The 20,114-nt window shown below is 43.2% G+C and overlaps 1 protein-coding gene across 1 annotated transcript in view; it reads right to left on the bottom strand.

Moving 5' to 3' along the window:
* DOCK5 (dedicator of cytokinesis 5) overlaps positions 1 to 20,114 on the bottom strand; it is a 127,315-nt gene that overhangs the window by 94,208 nt on the left and 12,993 nt on the right. The window contains exon 2 of the mRNA XM_077805553.1: positions 4,989 to 5,072. Coding sequence (XP_077661679.1) covers positions 4,989 to 5,072 — 84 coding nt within the window. The remainder of the gene's footprint in view (positions 1 to 4,988; positions 5,073 to 20,114) is intronic.

Below are 20,114 nucleotides of genomic sequence, written 5' to 3'. Positions count from 1 at the left end.
TCTGGGCCCCTTAGCTCAAGCTATATCAGCTCTTGAGCTCCCTGGTTCAAACCCCGGTATATCAGCCAAGATAATGACCATCACTTTTGTACTGGTGTGCTACCCCGGTGCCTGTGACTGGACAAAACCCCCACTGTGGACAAGGCCACAACCTAGCCCAGCAATCTGAGATGGTATTACTCTGGCCTTCCAGCTGGATTGTCTACCACTGTAGGAAATGGGAACCCTTCACAATAACCCAGGCCCACCCACTATGGCCATACTTGGGACTTCTAAATTGTTATTTCCTACACCCATTTAGTAAAGGGGGAAAGAACACAAGCCACAAAAGCTGGACTATAAAGCCCTCATCCAAAGGTCAATGAAGTCAACAGGGGACTTTCCATCAACTCCAATGGACTTTGGCTCCAGGATTCAGAGTTTTCAAAGCCAGAAGGGACTGCTGTGATCATCCAGAAGGGACTGCTGTGAGCTCCTGTGTAGGACAGGCCACAGAACTTCCTCACAATAACTCCTAGACCACGTATATAGAAAAGCATCCAATCTGGATTTAAAAAATAATGCAGAATCCACCATGACCTTTACATTGTTCCAAAGAAAGACACCCATCCAGAACAGCTGATAGCCTGGTGACTGGGGAAACCACATAGGACTCTGCCTAATTCAGAGGAGGAAGTTAAACCGGGTTTTCCTGAAACCCAGGTAAGTGCCCAAACCACCGGGCTATTCTGGGGTCCTACATACAGATCCTAAAGGCATGAATGGCACTAAACAAGTGGAGGTAAGCCAGAGATTTTGCTTTACCATCCAGACAGGGGGCTGGGATTAGCTTGGGTTTATGCCAACTTCCAGGGGAGTCCTACCTATAATTTAACACTGCCCTCTCCCACAGGAAAACTCCAAGGGAGGGAAATGACACTATAACTACTCTACCTTAGCCAGGCCCGCCGACAGAAATTCCAGGCCCCAGGCCCCAGGGCTGTCCCGAGGGGTGAGGGGGGCGGCGGGCGGAGCCCAGGGCAGAAGTGACAAATCCGTCACTTCAGGAACCCCCCACAGCGCAGGGCCCAGGGCAGTCTCAATCTCCTATGTGCTCTGCGGCCCACCGGGACGATTTAAAAGGGCCCGGGCTCCCAGCTGCCTGCCCCTACTGCAGCAGCGGGGGCGGCCAGGGGCCCCCAGACCCTTTGGCAACTGCTCCTTTGCCCCCCTCGAGTGGCAGGCCTGACCTTAGATTTTACCTATCACTCTGGTACCTTGACCTTTCTTTAGGGTCAATTGCCCCTTGAGGCAATTCCCAGTGCAGGGAATTTTACAGGGAACTGATAACTCCCAGCTAGAGATTCTGGCTCATTTATGAGTTTCCATCCCTTTTTTTAAATTACAGGCAATGACTTGTGTCTTGTGGGTGAAATTCAAGCCAGGGCAGACATCCCTCACAAGGTCTTATACACCATTTGGCCTTCTCAAGCAGAGCTTAATAAATAGGGCCTTATTGTATCGGCCTTCTGTACAGGGGGAATAGCACCTAAGCCCTCTGGTCTGAGATAACTGCCCTCCAGTTCATTTCATAGCTCCCTGTCTTTTCATGGGCCTCCTCCAATCTGGACTTGTTTAGCTCTGTCAGTGTTATGACTTCGGAGCTCTCCTGCCAGCTGAGATTAAGATAACATTTATTGGTATACAAAGAAGCCAAGTGAGAGCTTCAACCTTTCTGTCTCGCAGCTGGGGAACAAACTGTGCATTTCAGCTCTTTCCAACGGAGCGGAGCCAGGCACACGGAGAATACAAAGAGCTCTCAAGCTACGGTTGCCCAATACACCAAGACTCCTTCACTGCACACAGACGAGGAGAGAATACAGCCCTGCTCCAATCCCTTAAACTAAGAGTGGGGGAACCAACATTAGGAGTAAATACGAGGCATCTTTCTAGATGTGAGGAAGAGGAGGAGAAAGACATCTGCAGGTAAAATTGCCCCGTGTACATCTTGGTAACTCAGCATAAGTCCTCACCAGGGCTGGCCGGAAAACAAGAATTCCATTTCATGAAAAATGCCAGGGTTTCAACATTTGTTTCCATTCCGAAGCGGAGCAAAACGAAGATTTTTTAAAAAAAAAATTTGCGTGCGCGCAAAAAAACAGGATCGAGGGACTTGAACGTGAGTCTCCCAAATCTCCAGTGAATGCCATAACCAGCAGCCTGCAGAGATTTTCTTTGACTCTCTCTCAATCTCTTGTGTTGGAGCTGTTCCAATTTGTATAAATAATTGAATATTCATTGGGCCAGAAAAAGAAACTGACTCTGTAGTCTAGTGGTAGGGCACTCAACTGGGATGTGGGAAAGCCAGGTTCAAGTCACTCCTCTGCATGATTCAGAGCAACCCTTCAGATGGAAACTGGAGGTGTAACTAATATGTCCCAGAGAAAAAACTTCATAGGGCAGAGCTTCCTTTCTGGGGAAGCCATCATCCTGGTAAAATAGAACTTGAGACTTGCGCACCTATATAAACCTAGTGATTTTCAGACCCAAAAAAAGCCTTTGTTAAGCTGGAGTTCAGCTTGTACAGACGCTGCATTAACATAGGAGGAATAAAGACATTTCTTGCGGGAACACTGTTGTTCTCAAAAGAACAACCCACCCACATCTGGAAACCAGGACACCCAAAGCTGAGGTCACGAGAGAAAGGAAACACAGACATGCAAGAGTGTCCACAGCAAAAGACAAAAAGAAAATTTGGAGTTTCTATGTTGAAACCTCTTTTTGGGGGGCAGAGGGGAAGCTGAAGGCAGGAGGAGGTACACACATGTATAAGAGAATTCCCCAAGGAGCCACCTGCAAACCCCGCCCCCTTTATAATTCACAAATGCCTTGCCTGATTTCCCTCCGTCTTTCCAATAAAAGTATTATTTGTGTTCCTGTAGCACCTAGCAGCACCAGTCATGGATCAGGATCCCACTGTGCTAGGCACTGTACAAACACAGAACAAAAAGCCCTATCGCAAAGAACTTGCAATACACTCTCAGTTTAAATTCCTGATGGTGGAGTTTCAGGCAGATGGCAGACAACATGAGGACGAATTTACTCTACTTGACAATGTCTCTGCTAACGGCTGGCTAAGGAGGAAACTGAACCACCATGTAAAAATGCTATTTTCTGGTAAATTCAGGATACATGCAGCTTCACAGAAAAAGGCTGTTTTTAGCTTTGAGCCTCTCTCTCTCCTCTTTGCAAAATCAGCTCATATGTTGTTTCTATTGCTGATTAAACTCTCTCTTACAAACACAATCCTCCACTACCACACACATCACTGTAAACATACACATCAGCAGTATAATCTGCTTTGACATGTAAGATCTGGCTGGCTGGCTGTCTCCAGTGTCAAGGTCAAAGAAGTGGAAAGAGACCAACTCACTAACAGCAAATTGCTGAGCAAGCAACTTGCCCTGCTCAATGGAGATACCAAAGCAGGGAAGTTGTATGTGTGTCCCCCCCCGCCCCTCTAATAGATGCTGTTTGTAGAAGTTTGATGACAATTTATATTCACGAAAGGCCTTTTGGAGAGAACAGGGATATCATACAATTGAGATATGGGCACTGTACTCTTCACAGGATATAGCTGACTGTATTCTGTTCCCAGCAGAAGAGTATTAGACAGCCCAGTTTAACAGCTAAATCCACAAGATCTAAGTATTAATTTTCAAATTTTTTTTAATAATTTTCAAATTTAATAACTGTTTTTAAAGCAGTTTTTAATAGCTAGTGATGTGCTGTACAGAACGTCCTTGTATTTAAAAGGGACAAATATCCAGCAATATTGCATAACAACACAAGGAGCTCAGCTGCTATGGTGACAGGAGTAATAAAATAACCTATATGAGTGGTTCTCAACCGATTTACCATTGTGGGCTGCATATGCAACTCTGTGTGTGCAGTGTGGATACAGCCCACGTAATATATATACTGCCTGTATGGCCCTGAGGATGTCACATGGGCCACAGCTGTGTGCTGATAGGTCCGCAAGTGGCCATGGGTTGAGAACCACTAGCCTAGATAATCAATTCAGCAGTATAGCTAACGAGGCAGTTATGCTCCATAAAGTGACAAATATATTCTGGGGTTCTGGAACTCTTCTCCCTCAAGGTGTCACAGTTCAGTTTACAAATCAAAAAATGGTGATTTTTCTAAACTGACAGATCTGAAAAGAGCACCTTGGGTCTGAAAATCCATGACATCATCCCACTGATAAGGAAGATCTTGTCTACATTGGATGTTACTAAGTGGCAAGCCAGGGTGTGAATTTACAGCACACTTGGGTGCCATTCAGTAATGTCCCATGTAGATATGGCCTTAGTTTGTTGATGTCTGAGGCAGAACAGAATCTAGCTTGCATTCATATTCGCTAGCTCTCCGGGATCCGAATGTGTAAAATTCTTTGCATGTGTCAATATGGCAGGCAGATGTAACGCAGAGAGAGACAGGGAAACGAGATTTGGAGTAAGAAAGAGCCATTATTACACAGGAACTTTCCCAAACATCACCACACATTACACACAAAGACATTTAATTTAGAGAAATATGTAGCACATGAAGAATGCTCGCATGCCAAAACAAGTAATATGCCTTGTATTTCATGAGTTGAGAATAACTTATACACCTTCAAAACTAGAGACAAGCCTGCGACATGCTTCTTCAAATTGGGAAAGTCTGGATGCAAACTTCAAAACTGTCCCATCTTTTTAATGGGCCGAACACCACCAGACTTTAACTGGAAGTTTGGATCTGGATCCAAGCTTTGTATCCTACTAGAGCTGGTCAGAAAGTGGTAAATACTTTCCACAAACAATTTCAGAAGCAACAAAACAAAAATCATTTTCCCTAAAGTTTTTATTGAAATTTTCTAGTTTGGGGGGGGGGGGATATCATTTTAAAAAACTTGTTTCAGATATTTAAACTTTTACCAAGTAGAGAGGCAGTGGTCTGGGACTTACCTTCATACATCTCCAAAATGTGAACCGTATCACCAACCTGCAAGGAGAGCTCCACATCTTGGACAGCCTCATAATTGTAGATTGCTAGAAGTGGGGGAGACAGATGAAAAAATATAATCATGTGGGAAGTGAAGCGGAGCAAGAGAGCATGAAGATAATCAGATGTTGCAATCTGATGTCTTGCATCCGGCCAAACCCTTTGGAAGGGCACTGCAAATGATTTTACTGACTAGTAGCTGCTCTGAGCATAACAGACTGGGAATGTGTGTGTCCCATCTCCCTCCTGCAGCACGTCTGCTCAAGCATAAGAACATACTAACTTGTTAGCAGCTACCTGGAGTGGAAGAGCTCCGTGCTGTGATGCTAAAGGTCCTGCGTTCAAACCCTGCTAATGATCCAGGCAGGGGAAGGGAAGTCGTTACACAAGCATTGGTCCTGGACCAATTATAAGACAAAAGCCCTTCTTTACTAACCCTTCAGAAAGCTGGTGGGAGAGCAACTTTGTCAAGCACACGCAAGACAAAGATTTTCCATTTCAGGGGCCATTCTAATGCTTCATATTAGTTGTCTGGGCCTGCTGCCGCAGAGCGTGGCTGCTACCAAGTGATCCGGCACATCTTTGGCATGACTGAGCGCTGCTGGTGTCTTGAGTAGGGAACATGTAAACAAGCAAGCTTGTGACTCACCATGAGCTACACCTCGAACTAAAGCAATGCCAATGCAAATGCTGTCACCGAGTTTCAGTGGGAACAGGATCAGACCCCAAGCTGGCAGTCGCTACACTAGTCTTGCTCAGCAGCCTTCTAGAGTTAGCACAGTACTTGGGAAAAGCCGTCATGATGGGCCTTGGTTCGACTAGAAAGCTGCACTATTGTAACTTGAATTGGCTTTTAACTGACCAAAATAAGCGCACACAAACAGCCTTTTACATCATTTTAAACGACACTGGTTTAAATTCACACCTTAAGTTATACCAGTGCAGCTTTCTCATTTGTCTGAGACTTTACACTCAGAGCAGCCAAGGCATATTTAGATTTCAATTGTCTCTTGGCGAGCTGCTCCCTAAGGAGCTGCAGAGGTGAAGTACAGAAGCAGTGGGAGGGAAGTACGCTGCATTTTCAAGGAGGGACATTAACCTGGTAAATGTTACCAGCTGACTCTAGCAAAGGGGCTCCTACTTCAGAGGGTTTGTATGTGAAGGGCGCCCTTTGAATGTAATTAAAAAAAAAAATTATATATCTTCAATTGCTGCATCAGGAAATTCACAACATCAAATGCCTATCATTTCCGTCAGGGCGAAGTATATTACTTCCTGGCTTGAAGCCAATACAAACAAATGACTGTGGCTTACCACACCGGAAATTATATCACGCACTAACTTACTTTAAAATCTTGCAGAGCTACAAATAACGCAGCAATGAGTGGGCAGGTTATGTGAATTTCCTGCAGCGCCTAAAATAGGCATTTGTTCATAAACATTTATTTTCTTAGGCTGATCTGTTAGTGTTGATCGATACTGGGCCAAACTCCCACTGGGTGTAACTCCAATGAATGCGTTACTGGGGGAGATGACTGACTAAGGTTCCCCCCGCAAAGAATCATTGATACAAAGGGATCATCCCAGTCTGACCTCCTGCATAGGGTTGCCAACTTTCTAATGGCACGAAACCAAACATCCTAGCCCTGCCCCTTCCCTGAAGCCCCGCCCACTGCCACATCCCTGCCCTAAGGCCCCATTCCCTACATTCCCCCTCCATCAATGGCTCGCTCTCCCCAACCCTCACTCACTTTCACTGGGCTGGGGCAGGGTGTTGGGGTGCAGGAGGGGGTTAGGGCTCTGAATGGGGGTGCAGACACCGGCACAGGGCCAGAAATGAGGGGTTTGGGGTGCGGGAGGGGGGACCAGGCTGATAGACCAAGTACTTCTGAAAGTTTTCATAAAAGTGCCGTGTACGACCCTGACTAAAGGAACTGCCTGCTGTCCACTGCAGGAAATCTGCCAGATTATTAAAGCTAGGAAGGATTGGGCCAGGCCATTACTTGGATGGGACAGCTCGAAAGCACCCCAAGGTGCAGCAGGAAGTGGTGCAGATGACTCAGGTGAACAGAATTCTTGCCCATGAGTCACTTCTGAACAGACGTCCCAGTAGGCAGTGCTAGGGGGCACAGGGCTACTGGAGGTGCTATTCTTCAGATGTGATGTAAAACCAAGCATCAAACAGTCTGGGCTCATTAACAATCCCATAGCTCTTTCGCAAAATTAGAAGATTAAACCCCGGGCATCCTGGCCAAACTCTAACTTGTCTAATTATATTCTACCGACTGAAATTCCTCTTGTGGTTTAACTGGATGCTACTTCACTCTCCGTCTTAGAACACTGTTTAATGTTGTGCAATGTTCTACCTCAAAGATGGCTGCTTTTCAGTGAAGGGGGTGAAGTGATTGCTACATATAGCTTTTAAGTACTTTAGGCTTCTGTGGAACTAAAAAGCACAATATAAATATAAGTCACTATTTCTCCATAAGAAACTGCTTTAGCTTCCACCAAAACAGTTGGAGATGTTGAGCGTGTAACAGAACACAATCCCTCTTTTTAAGGTTTGGTTGGAATTAAGTTTCAGCATTAAAGAGCATACCGGGGGGTGTAGTGGGGAGGGGACAGCAAGACGCCTTCCATACAGGCTGAACGTTTCAGACCCCCCACAGGTAATGGCCTTGAGCAGAAGAAACATACTTCTGCCACTATTCATCACAGATAGGCAAGATATACAGTATCTTGTTTTGCTCGATCGAATTAAACAAGAACACAGAGTCACTGTATATAAGATCTCCTACCCAACTCTTATGTGCAAAGTTACGAAAGACAAATTGCTGGCATATTTCCCCTGGGAGCTCTACTGTTTGCAACTGGTGCGTCTTATTCCTTGGAGCCAGCCGCATCCAAGATAGGCCATCTACAGCTATTTAAGCTGTTTGGACTTTTTATTGTGTGTGTTTAAACTGACCTTTTGGGGGCTTACAAGAAAAAGTTATCTGCACCCACCAAATAAACATGTTCCTAGCGTGAAGACATAAAAATCCTTCGTGTACAACTTAAAAGTGCATTAATGTTTGCCCTCAAAACTGCAGTAATATTTGAAGTTAAATTTGCCTTTCTTCTGAGTAAGCCTCAGTTGTGTTCTCTCCTCTATGGAATTTGGAAGCTTAGAAGAGCTGTTCTTTTCCTTTGTTTTCTTTAATGAAAATGGTTGTGCAAAACTAACCTTGAAGTCTAGAAAATTTAATCTGAGCTGAAAGACACAGAAGGAAAGTATTAGCCATTAGAGAGAGAGAGAGAGAAATTGGGCTTGTTCTAACAATCACATTCTTTGAGTATAATTCTTAGCAATGCATCACTTTGTTTCATTTACATGAGAATAAGGAGGTCACTAGATTGGATTAACAGCAGGTAAATTTAAGACAAGACTTTTCAGCAATGTGTAGCCAGCCTGTGGAATTCATTAACAGGGAAGGTCAACGGGGCAAACACTGCATCTGGATTTAAGAGGACAATGAATAATTTTATGACCAACAGCAGCAACTGTAGTTATAAAGACTAAGACAAAAGGAGATGAATCTCATGCTTCAGGGAAAAAGCTGATTCCTTGCAGGCATCAGGAAGGAATTCCATTTCCCACACACACAGCATTGCACAACTGGCTAGATGCTGTGTGCGCGGAGATTAGGGGTTGCTTTCTTCTGAAGCATCATACACTGATCACCCCTGGAGACAAGATACAGGAGTTATCCAAAGGAGTTTGCAGTCAAAGGAGATGGCCAGTATTTATCCAGGGCTCTCCAAGGTAGCCAGGCCCTGAATTGTAGCCACAAATGAGCTGGAAGTCAGTGTAGTCTACCAAGAGTGCAGACAAAGCTTGGCAAGGGCTGGTACATGGTGGTGTTACAATTGGGCAGGGATGGTATATTTGAGGTGAAGAGAAGGTCTGGTTTTACTCATATGCTTCATTGTGTGCGTGGGCCACAAGATGAAACATAGTACATTCCTGATTTCCGAAGCACCAGTCAGTGGGACTTGAATCAGTGGGATCAGGTATCACCAGCACCACACGTGCGGCAGAAAACTCAAACACCACCACACACACACACACACACACGAACCGCAAACTCACAAGGCCTCACTTCATACCAGACTGTGTCCAAGAGATCTGGAGAAGACTTAACTTGCCAGACTAACACCACAACCGTTTGCAGATCACTGGGCCTGACCTTGCTTCCACTAAAATCAACTGGAACTTTGTCTTTGCTTTCAACAAAAGCAGGATCAGGATCATTGTGTCAGGTCTATATATGCCATATCAACAACAATCGTTTAGCGAAAAGGAGACAATCCGGTCAACTGCAATGCCACACATTAACCAGCTTTGCACCAATGAGTGGTATGTGCCTAAACAAGTAAATACTTTGTATTTATGTAATGCCTTTCACATGAGAATCTCAACACACTTTACAAAGGTGGATGTCATTCTCTCTTCTACAGATGGAGAGATTGAGGCAGGGCAGTTGATCTGTAGCAGAGCTTCAGAAGAAAACCAGGATTCCTAACTCATGGTCCTGTTTTAATCACTAAACCAACAACAATGCCTCTCACCCACAGTGGATAAAATGTTCTTAGAGCAACTAAATTTAGCCAAAGCATCTGGAAATAAGATTTATGGAGGCACAAACTTTCACGTATCTTTCTGTGTATAATCCAAAACAGAACAAAACAGCCTCGTTACCCAATAATTTGATTAAGCATGTTTAAACTGTAGATTACTTGGCTGCAAAATGCAACCACTGCAGGATCCATTATCTCTCATTTAGGTCAAAATATCCAGCCCTTCCCTCCCGCCCCCTTCAAGGGAACATGATAACAGCTTCCAAACAATACACCCCGCTTCTCAGAAGGCGTTTCTGCCCTAACCACTATCTCACAGGAGAAGGCAGTGCCTTGCTTTCTCTGAACAAAGAATCACATTCAGTGCCTTTGCACTGAGCAGCCCTAAGCCTCATTACATCTGTCAACCGAAGAGTCACGAACTATTGTCTGGAAAGAGAACTATGTGCTGGAACTATCATCTGGAAAGAGAACTACAGTGACCATGCAGCTAGAGTTGGCATTTGCACTGGGGAGACCCGTTTGGAGAGCGGTTGGTATGCTGTCTGTTGCCAAGATAGAGCCCACAAACAGTGGCTTCATTTAAAAAAAATAAGGAACTGGCCAAGGAGCCCATTCTTAATAGGGACAAAGCCTTTTTGATGTTTGGAGGAAAATCATTTGAAATTGCCCAGACATTTATGGCCAGAGGAAAAAAAATTGATAAAGAGAAGAGTTGTGTGTCAGATCTTTTAAAAAATTGTGGTTTGGGATCACGGAATAAACACGTCAGCTGGGCTTTTATCCTAAAATGATCAGCCATGAAATAGTTAACAATACTGATGTTCAAGGCCCCAATTCAGCAAAGTAGCTCAGCATTTGCTTAACTTTGAACAAGTAGTTCCCTTGACTTGGACTACTCATACGCTTAAACACATCGCTCAACTGCCACCGTGAAGTTTCAGAGTTAAAGTGCCGAGCTAAAAGGAAACCGTTTACACCAGTCTCGGACCTATTGTTTCAAGTTGGCTTTAGACTCAGAAAAACAGTGCATGTGTTACACTTGCATCACATTTGGAAGGTTTTCTTCACAATTTTAAGGACCAAAACAACAACAACAGATTCCAGACTTTGAAGAAAGGGGTGATTCTGTGGCAAATTCTACACCTGCGGAATCAGGGAGCACACCTGGCCTCACATAACAGCGCCTGTTCAGAAACCAAGAAGAACTCAGGACCTGATCCGGAGCCCACTAATGTTGATGGGAGCATTTCCATTGATTTCAATGAACTACAATCAGGCCCTCTGAGGTGGGCAGCTCAGTTGACTCAAACTGATTATGCAGGAAAAAGTAATATAATGTCCATCTTTCCACGTCTAAAATATTCACGCTCATCATCTTTCCTCTCAATTATTTATTGCCAAGTGTTTATTTGCATTACCATAGCGCCAAGGAGCCCTAGTCATGGACCAGGACCCAATTGTGCCAGGCACTGTACAAACAGAACAAAAAGACAGTCCCTGTTAATGCTATGGTTGCTTATACTGAAAACAATGGGTCAGATTTTGATCTCACTTACAGTGATAGTAATCTGGAGTAACGCCACTGACTTTGCTGGAGTCTAGATATTCACTTGGTGAATGGTGTCAATGGGAGCAGAGTCTGGGCCATGAGGTGTAATGCTGGTATTACTGGACACTCCAAAGCTTATGTGGCTTTCACCAGTTTCTGTGACATTTACGAATACAGTTACCATGTGTACAGTTAGCACTGTGATCAAATCAGAGAGAATTCTTTAAATCCCTCCTATTCTGCCACTAAATGCATGTTTTGAGCAGCTCGAGGGCCTGTCCAGACAAAAGAACTTTACAGTCACAGCCCCTTTCCCTCCCCCACACAACTATGCCACGAGAACAGAGCGCCAAGAGAATCCATTGTAGGGAAACGGCCAAAAAAACAAAACCAGAAGTATAGACAGACAGTAATTACTGTAACTGCACTTACACTGGCTGAAATCCTGGCCCCACTGAAATTCCATTGACTTCAATGGAGCCAGAATTTCACCCACTAACTACAGAGTTGAATAATTTCATAGATCGGGAGGTTTATGATCATCTAGTCTGATCTCCTGCATAACACAAGCCAGAGAGTTTCACCCAGTAATTCCAACTGCCCCCTACCAACAGAGCTGGCTGTGGGGTTTAAAGTTTTGCTGGTACCATGTGCACAGTAATTTCTTATATTATTTTCTTGCATTCTAACTTATGTGTATCATAATGATGCAAAAGAGAGTCATATTACCTAGCTGCCAGTGTGCATTTTATTTGTGTGTTTTATTTTACATTTTTGTAATATGAAAAAATAATTATACCTTTATGTACTTCTTTACCAGGTTCTCCATTTCCTTTTGTTATTTGCACTCTAAAAATCCAATAGAGATTTTAAACTTAGTCAAAATAATTTCTCCACATTAGCACTCTCAGCTCATGCCTGGAGCAACAGGGCATGTGCCAGGCCAAAAGGGAAATACACTGGGGCCTGATCCACACTTAAAAGTTTTGCTACCATAGCTTTGCTGGCCAGGAGTATGAAAAAAAATTACACCCCTAACCAACACAGCTATGCTGGTGAAAGACCCAGTGCAAAAGTAATTATACCACCAGATAAGGGCTTTTGATGGGTGTAGGTTATTTTGTTTGGGCAAAAGAATTATTTTGCTAGTATAAGGTTTGTCTCCACTAGCAGGGTTTGCCGGTATTGCTAGACTGTCAACTCCTTTCTAATGTAGAAAAGGCTTGGGATAGGCATGCGTGGAAGCCTGCACACTTCCCACGTACTCTGTGCCGGGCTCAAGCTTCTGCTTTTTCTTTCATATGGCTTGGGTAGGTAGCAACGACGACACATTTATATCAAGGTTTGACAGCCAGTACGTTGCCGCAGCAGTGAGTTGGTGAATGTCCTTCAAGCCCAAACGAAGGGGACACTCGGATTTGTCCACATCTCCCATGAGATGCCCTGAAGCAACTCAATCTGCACCAGTCTTACTGACATGAATCAAAACCCGGTGGGTGCGTGGCAGGGTCAACAACAAACGGTTTGCTTTGAGCGGTTGAAACGCTCCATGTGACTCTCCATTGAGCCTCAGTGTCGAAGTTGAAGGTAAGGGTCTTGATGCAGTTCCACAGAGGGTTGCGGGATTTTAATCTTGTCTTCGGCGGGTTCTGCAGGTCATCGTGCAGCAGGATCCTCACGTCTGCATTGACATGGTCAAGAAAGCGAGAGGTCTGAGCAGCTCTTCTAATCTGTGGAGGCTGGATGTGTGATAGGCCCATCACGGTGCTCCAGCCCACAGACCCTGCAAACCGCAACAACTGGCTCGGTATATTCTGAAGCTGAATATTGTGCACCAGCGTGGTCTCACAGCAGTGACTCTCAACTCAATAACGCTAAGCGCATAGAGTCAGGGATGCTCAGATCGACTCTAGTCGACTGGTTCCTGGGATCAAGCCAGTGCTACTAATAAATTATTCTTCACACTTATGGGATAGATTTTCAAAGATACTAACGGGCTGTTGGGTACCCAACTCCCATTGAATATTAACAAGATTGGCTGCCTAACTCTCATTTGAGCCTTTGAAAAGCTCCCCCTACCTAGCTAAGCATCTCAAATTTATTTTGAAAGGATAGCAACTATCACCAGAGCCATTCAACAGATGGGAAATGGAGACATTGAGAAAGGAAGTGACTTGGCCAAAGGTACACAGCAAGTTAGTGGCAGAACTGGGAATAGAACCCACGGACCAAAACAGCATAAACTTGCCAGTTTCCAAGGGGACTAAATCAACTGACAACATTTCTATTTATTTTTAAGGATGGCTGGTCTGGAGGGCTTCAGAGAGTCAACGCTGGAACAAAACCATAAATTGCATCTCTGAAATTTGAGGGTGTTCAAATTCCAAATCCAGATCAAATTGTAACTACTCTAAATATTCTCAATACCCCCTTAAGTAGCAAGATTCCAAAAGGGATCAGATAAGTTCTTGGCCGCAACGAGTTCCATGGTTTAATCACACACTGGGTGAAGGAGCATTTCCTTTCACTTGTTTGGAAATTCTCACTTTTTAATTTAATTAATTTGTAAATATGATAAAATCTTCAAGTCCTTTTAATTTCATTGAATGTCCCCCTGTGCTTGTGCTATGAGATAGGGGGAGCAGAAGATCATGATCTACTCTGAGCATTCATTTATATATTCTTATGTCAAAAGGAAGTATTTCTTCACACAATGCAAAGCCAACCTGTGGAACTCTTTGCCAGAGGATGTTGTGAAGGCCAAGACTATAACGGGTTCAAAAAAGAACTAGATAAGTTCATGAAGGATAGGTCCATCAATGACTATTAGCCAGGATGGGCAGGGATGGTGTCCCTAGCCTCTGTTTGCCAGAAGCTGGGAACGAGCGACAGGGGATGGATCACTTGATGATGACCTGTTCTGTTCATTCCCTCTAGGGCACCTGGCACTGGCCACTGTTGGAAGACAGGATACTGGGCTAGATGGACCTTTGGTCTGACCCAGTATGGCCATTCTTATGTCCCCTCTTATTCATCTCCTTTCTAAGCTAATACAAGACCCTGATGCCTAACATTGTCTACAAGCTCAGTCAGACAGCAGCAAAGAGGCACTGTGCTCCCTCAACTTTTGCTCTTCATACCCAGTCCTCAACATATGCCCTGCATTCAACGAGAATTGAACCTGTGTTTTGAACAGAGTTCAAACAAATAAAAAGGGAAGATAGGATCCTGGACTATCAGCCTTAGTGACAAACAGTTTCTAAGGCCATTGACCATTTCAGTTGGGGTCAACGCCAATAAATTATTACCACCACCTGATAACCATTCAATGCCTATGAGTTGGCGATCTCAGCCCAGTTGTTAATGGATGCTGGCATCTGCATCACAACAGATGCCCCTTTGGCAGTCTCAGCAGAAAGCAGAAGGGGAGAACGGCTCTACGAGACCGAAGTTTCCTTTTCGCTCCTAGAAGTGGTCATGTCAGGGCAGGATTGAGACACGCTGGCAGCATGCCCTGTCACTGCCCACAGCATGCCTGTTCTGAGGATAAACAAAGGACTTCAGACCCGACGACTACCAAGCTGGCGTCTTTTATTAGCTCCAAATTCGCAAAAGGAATCTACATGCCATGTGTATTCTTTATTCATTTATCACCAGAGGCATCTGATTCCTCTCTCATCCCTGATATAGTGAACTTCCCTGCAAACAGGACACGAGACCTGACTGTTCCCTCTGGACAGCTCTCACTCCTATCTACAGTCTAGGCATGGGACCTAGATCCCAGAGCAACAGGTGGTTTATAGAACTGATTCGGTAGAAGTGTGCTATTGTGTTTGCAAGGTGCTTTTCCCCCCATGCCCTGCAGGGCTAGTTGCTGCTCAGATTTCAAAGAGGTGAAACACCCAACTTGAAAGGTATTAATCTCTCAAAAATATGTTAAATCCTAGTGATTTACTTTAGCTCGGTCATTCTAATCCACAATATGATCTTTCTTCCACCGCCACATGATCATGGAAATCAGCAGGAGTTTTGCCAGTGTCTTTAATGGAATCAGACTCTGGCTTCTGGTCAAATTCTCTACCTAGCTTGCTATTGTCCAGTCTCTTAGGGACAGTGCCAAAGAGAAGGTCAATGCCCACCCAGAACACCAGCTTTTAAAGTTACCTGAAAGAACCCCACATGGACCTGTTTTGTCAGAATCATGGAGGGAGGTATCCTGAGATTCCTGTGAGTTGATTGGCATTAATGCTTCACTGCTTTGCACATCCATCAGCTTTTTACACCTGTGCAAAGTGGAAGCATGCCACTATGGAATCAGAATGACAGATTTCATACCCACAATGCACATGACTGCACAAGGTGTAATAAGGCAATGAAGAACGAGGGTTTCGGTACTACAAACCTAGGACCTGATTCTCATTTACACTGAGGCCACTTTATGCAACTCTGGTAAATTACATTTACACTCACTTTGAGACCACTTTATGTTGCCCGAGTGGTGTAAATCAGGTTTAGTGTAAATAAGAATTAGGTCCCATATATTTAAGCCGTCCCATATATTTAAGCCATCCCAACAGCAGATAAAACCTCTTTCAGAACAAGATAGTTGATATCTGTATCTATATTTACTGCCAGGTTTCAGAGTAGCAGCCGTGTTAGTCTGTATTCGCAAAAAGAAAAGGAATACAATTATACAACACAAAAGGAATTTTGCGAATACAGACTAACACGGCTGTTTCTCTGAAAAAAGAAAAGCTCACGAAAGCTTATGCTCAAATAAATTTGTTAGTCTCTAAGGTGCCACAAGTACTCCTTTTCTTTTTTATATTTACTGTGTGGCAGAAGTATTGGAGCTATACAAGACAGGCACCAAGCACTGAATTTAAAAATACCAATATATTATCGTTACAGAAAGATTAAAGCTCTAAGGTTGCCACGAACAGAAAACTTTTATCTCAGGTTTATCTGAACCATTTGTTCCAGCTTTTTGCACCAAGTTAGCACTTTCCCTTCCAGATTGGGATCAGTTTTCTTTGCAACAATGCTTCCTACAATCACAAAGTGGAAAAGGACATAAATAAAGAATAATGTCCCATGCAGAAGAATTATTACATCTTAGGAAAGTTTTGCGTGAGTTCTTGGACACCTATCTGAAACCTTTAACAGATTACTAAAGTAAATTATATTTTTTTAAAGCACTTAATCTTAAATATGTGCAAATCAGCTTGCTTAATACCGTATGTATCATACCAGAAAGATACTTTTATCATTTAAACTGGAAGTGCATATTGTATTTGGGATGTACCCAAACCAAAGCTCTGGATTTGAACATCTTCAATCTTTGGAGCTGACCAAGAACTGGCCACCTAGAAAGTCATCTAGCAGTTCATTTTTATTTTTCAGTTCTATTAACGCAGGTTTCCTGGCAAAGGCACAGATACCATTAAAATATTTTAGGCATTTCAGCCATAAATTAAAAGCAGTGGGACTAAAAATGCAGTCTTTGTTCTGTCAGCAAAAGAATAAATGTGTTTATGGTTTTGGACTAAGTCAGTTATAAATTTAGCTTAATGCGTTTGCTTAAAAAGGATATTTTCCTCGGGAATTTTAACTAAAAGAAATGTCAAATTAAACACTTGGGCAATAAGGGGACGATTCTCAAATAACTAATTCTTTGCTCGGACTATGGGCTACATAGCTCACGTGTAGAACTGGTTCATTAAACTTTTCAAATTTTGAAAATGAGATCAAATTTTAAATTTTGAAATTAGAAAAAAAAATGGTTAAATTTTCCCAACCTCCCCCCTCTCCCATTTTTGACCCATTGTGGAACCACCTGAAATTTTAATTTAAAAAAGGGACATTTTTGTTTGTTTTTATAATAAATGCATGGTTCTTTTTTTCCAGCCAGCACCATTCGTGTGTTTCCTGAAGATCCCAGCGTAAGAAATTAACATACACTAGATTCATTCCCAGCCCTGTCACTTTTGCCCCCTTTTCTGAATCAGCAGTGCGGTGATTTTTAGTTATTGAATGGTTATAATTTAAAAACAAAAAGCTAGATGAAGGCCTGTGCTGTCCTACAGGCATAATTCATAAAGTGTTTAAAAAAAAAAAAGGGCCTAAAATAGCTGAGATCTTAAAAACTGGATGGTAACTGATGATCAATCCCAATGATGGTTGAATCTGGTGATATTCTAAACGAAAAGAGACCTCCACTGTGCATCTAGCTGTTCCCATCACTTCACATTGACTAAACTAACAGTCTAGGGTTCAGAGTGACACGCACAGTGACAGTCCTGGAATCTTATCACATAGGTAAAAAGTCAAACACCTATTTCACGGGACCGTTCAAGGTGAGTGTGTGTTAACTACTTACGCTAAACAACCTGTTCCCTCTTGTATTTAGCTGTGACACCATGAGTAAGTTTCCCTGACCTACAGAAGAGCTCTACATAAGGTCAAAAGCTTGTCTCCCTCACCAACAGATAAACGATATTACCTCCCCCACCTTGTCTCTCTAATATTCTGGGACCGACACGGCTACAACACATGTTTAAAAATACAGCCAAGGCTTGCCCTGCAACAGATACGTCCAAAGCCCTAGCACGCTTCAGGAACAGGAGTTAAGGACCTATCTTCAGATCATGTTCTATTTGGGCCCCATGACCCAGCTGTCCCTGTAGCATTTAGATTGTCCTGCGAAATCCATCCCTATCCAAAAGCACTGGTCTGGGACTCAGGAGAGACGGGTTCAATTCCCTGCTCCACTGCAGACTTTCCGTGGAAGCAAGTCTCTTAAGCCAAGTCTATACTAGATATTTTTGCTGGTATATCATCACTTAAGCGGTGATGTTTCTGTGACATTTTTGTGCAGGCAAAACAGTTATACCAACAAAAAAAGAGGGCTTTTGCCCATTTAGATTATTTTGCTCAGTGAACTGGTATATGCTATGCCTGTAAAAACACTCCTCCCCCCTTCCCCCCCGCTCCAGTATAAACTGCATCTACAATAGGATACTGGGCAAACTTTTTCTATCGTAGACTAGGCCTGAGTTTCTTTGCCTCTGTCTCTCATCTGTAAAATGGCGACAGAAAACTTCTGTACCTGACAGGAGTGCTGTGAAAATAAATATCATAGAATCATAGGACTGGAAGGGACAGCGAAAGGTCAACTAGTCCAGTCCCCTGCACTCAAGGCAGGACTAAGTGTTATCTAGACCATCCCTGACAGGCCTTAGTCTAACCTGCTCTTAAAAATCTCCAATGACAGAGATTCCACAACCTCCCTTGGCAATTTAGTCCAGTGCTTAACCACCCTGATAGTTAGAAAGTTTTTCCTAATGTCCAACCTAAACCGCCGTTGCGGCAATTTAAGCCCATTGCTTCTTGTCCTGTCCTCAGAAGGAGAACAATTTTTTCTCCCTCCTCCTTGCGACAACTTTTTATGTACTTGAAAACTATTTTCATATCCCCTCCTAGTCTTCTCTTCTCCAGACTAAATAAACCCAATTTTTTTTCGATCTTCCCGCACAGGTCATGTTTTCTAGACCTTTAATTGTGGTTGTTGCTCTTCTTTGAACTTTCTCCGATCTGTTCACATCTTTCCTGAAATTTGGCACCCAGAACTGGACACAATACTCCAGTTGAGACCTAATCAGTGCGGAGTAGAGCCGAAGAATTATTTCTTGCGTCTTGCTTACAACACTCCTGCCAATACGTCCCAGAATGATGTCTACTTTTTTTGCAACAGCATTATGCTGTTGACTCATATATAGCTTGTGATCCACTATGACCCCCAGATCCCTTTCCGCAGTGCTCCTTCCCAGGCAGTCATTTCCCATTTTGTACATGTGCAATTGATTGTTCCTTCCTAAGTGGAATACTTTGCATTTGTCCTTATTGAATTTCATCCCATTTAGTTTAGACCATTTTCCAGTTTGTCCACATCATTTTGAATTTTAATCCTATCCTCCAAAGCACTTGTAACCCCTCCCGGCTTGGTATCATCCACAAACTTTATATGTGTATATTAAAGATTGTGAGGCACTTATGATAATAAGGACACTATTAGACTGAGACAGTGACGCACACAGACATCCTGCTTCCTGTTATACGCAGTCCGTGGTTTGCTGACTATCCCAACAAATCTCAGCAAATGCAGAACTACCTACATCTTACTCAGTACAGTAAAAATTCTGCTTTTGCTGATTACCAGGTGGAAATGAACTAAACAGGAAGATAAATTAAGAGATTGACCCTGCCCATGTCCTTAATATATACTTCAAAAACACAATAAAAAGAATAAATCATAAAGGGGAGAGGGAAGATTTGCCCATATATCTCCCCTTAAAAGGTTTACATTTGGGAGACCTGACTATTGTTTTGTTACTTGAGAAACATAATACAATAGAATCTCAGAGTTACGAACTGATCCATCAACGACGCACCTCATTTGGAATCGAAGTATGCCATGAGGCAGCAGGAGACACACACACACACACACACACAGACAAAGCAAAGCAAACACGGTGCAGTACTGTGCTAAACATGAACTATTTAAAAAAAAAGGGAAAATTTTATAAAAAGATTTGACAAAGTAAGAAAACTGTCTCTCTGCTGGTTTCATTTAAATTAAGATAATTAAAAGCAGCATTTTTCTTCTGCATAGTAAAGGTATTAAGCCAATGTTCAGTTGTAAACTTTTGAAAGAACCACCAGAACGTTTTGTTCAAAGTTACGAGCACTTAAGAGTTATAAGCAACCTCCAATCTTGAGGCATTCATAACTCTGAGGTTCTACTGTATTTGAGAAACTGGAACCAGACGGAGGTCATGGATGCAGTTACTTTGTGGCACCTCCGACCGGTTGAACAGTTCAACCGCTTTCCTCCTGTACACAAATGCCTCGGTAGAGG

The sequence above is a fragment of the Eretmochelys imbricata genome, chromosome 26 (assembly GCF_965152235.1).
Source record: "Eretmochelys imbricata isolate rEreImb1 chromosome 26, rEreImb1.hap1, whole genome shotgun sequence".
Lineage (NCBI taxonomy): Eukaryota > Metazoa > Chordata > Testudines > Cheloniidae > Eretmochelys > Eretmochelys imbricata.
This window is presented reverse-complemented; position numbering and strand designations above follow the sequence as displayed.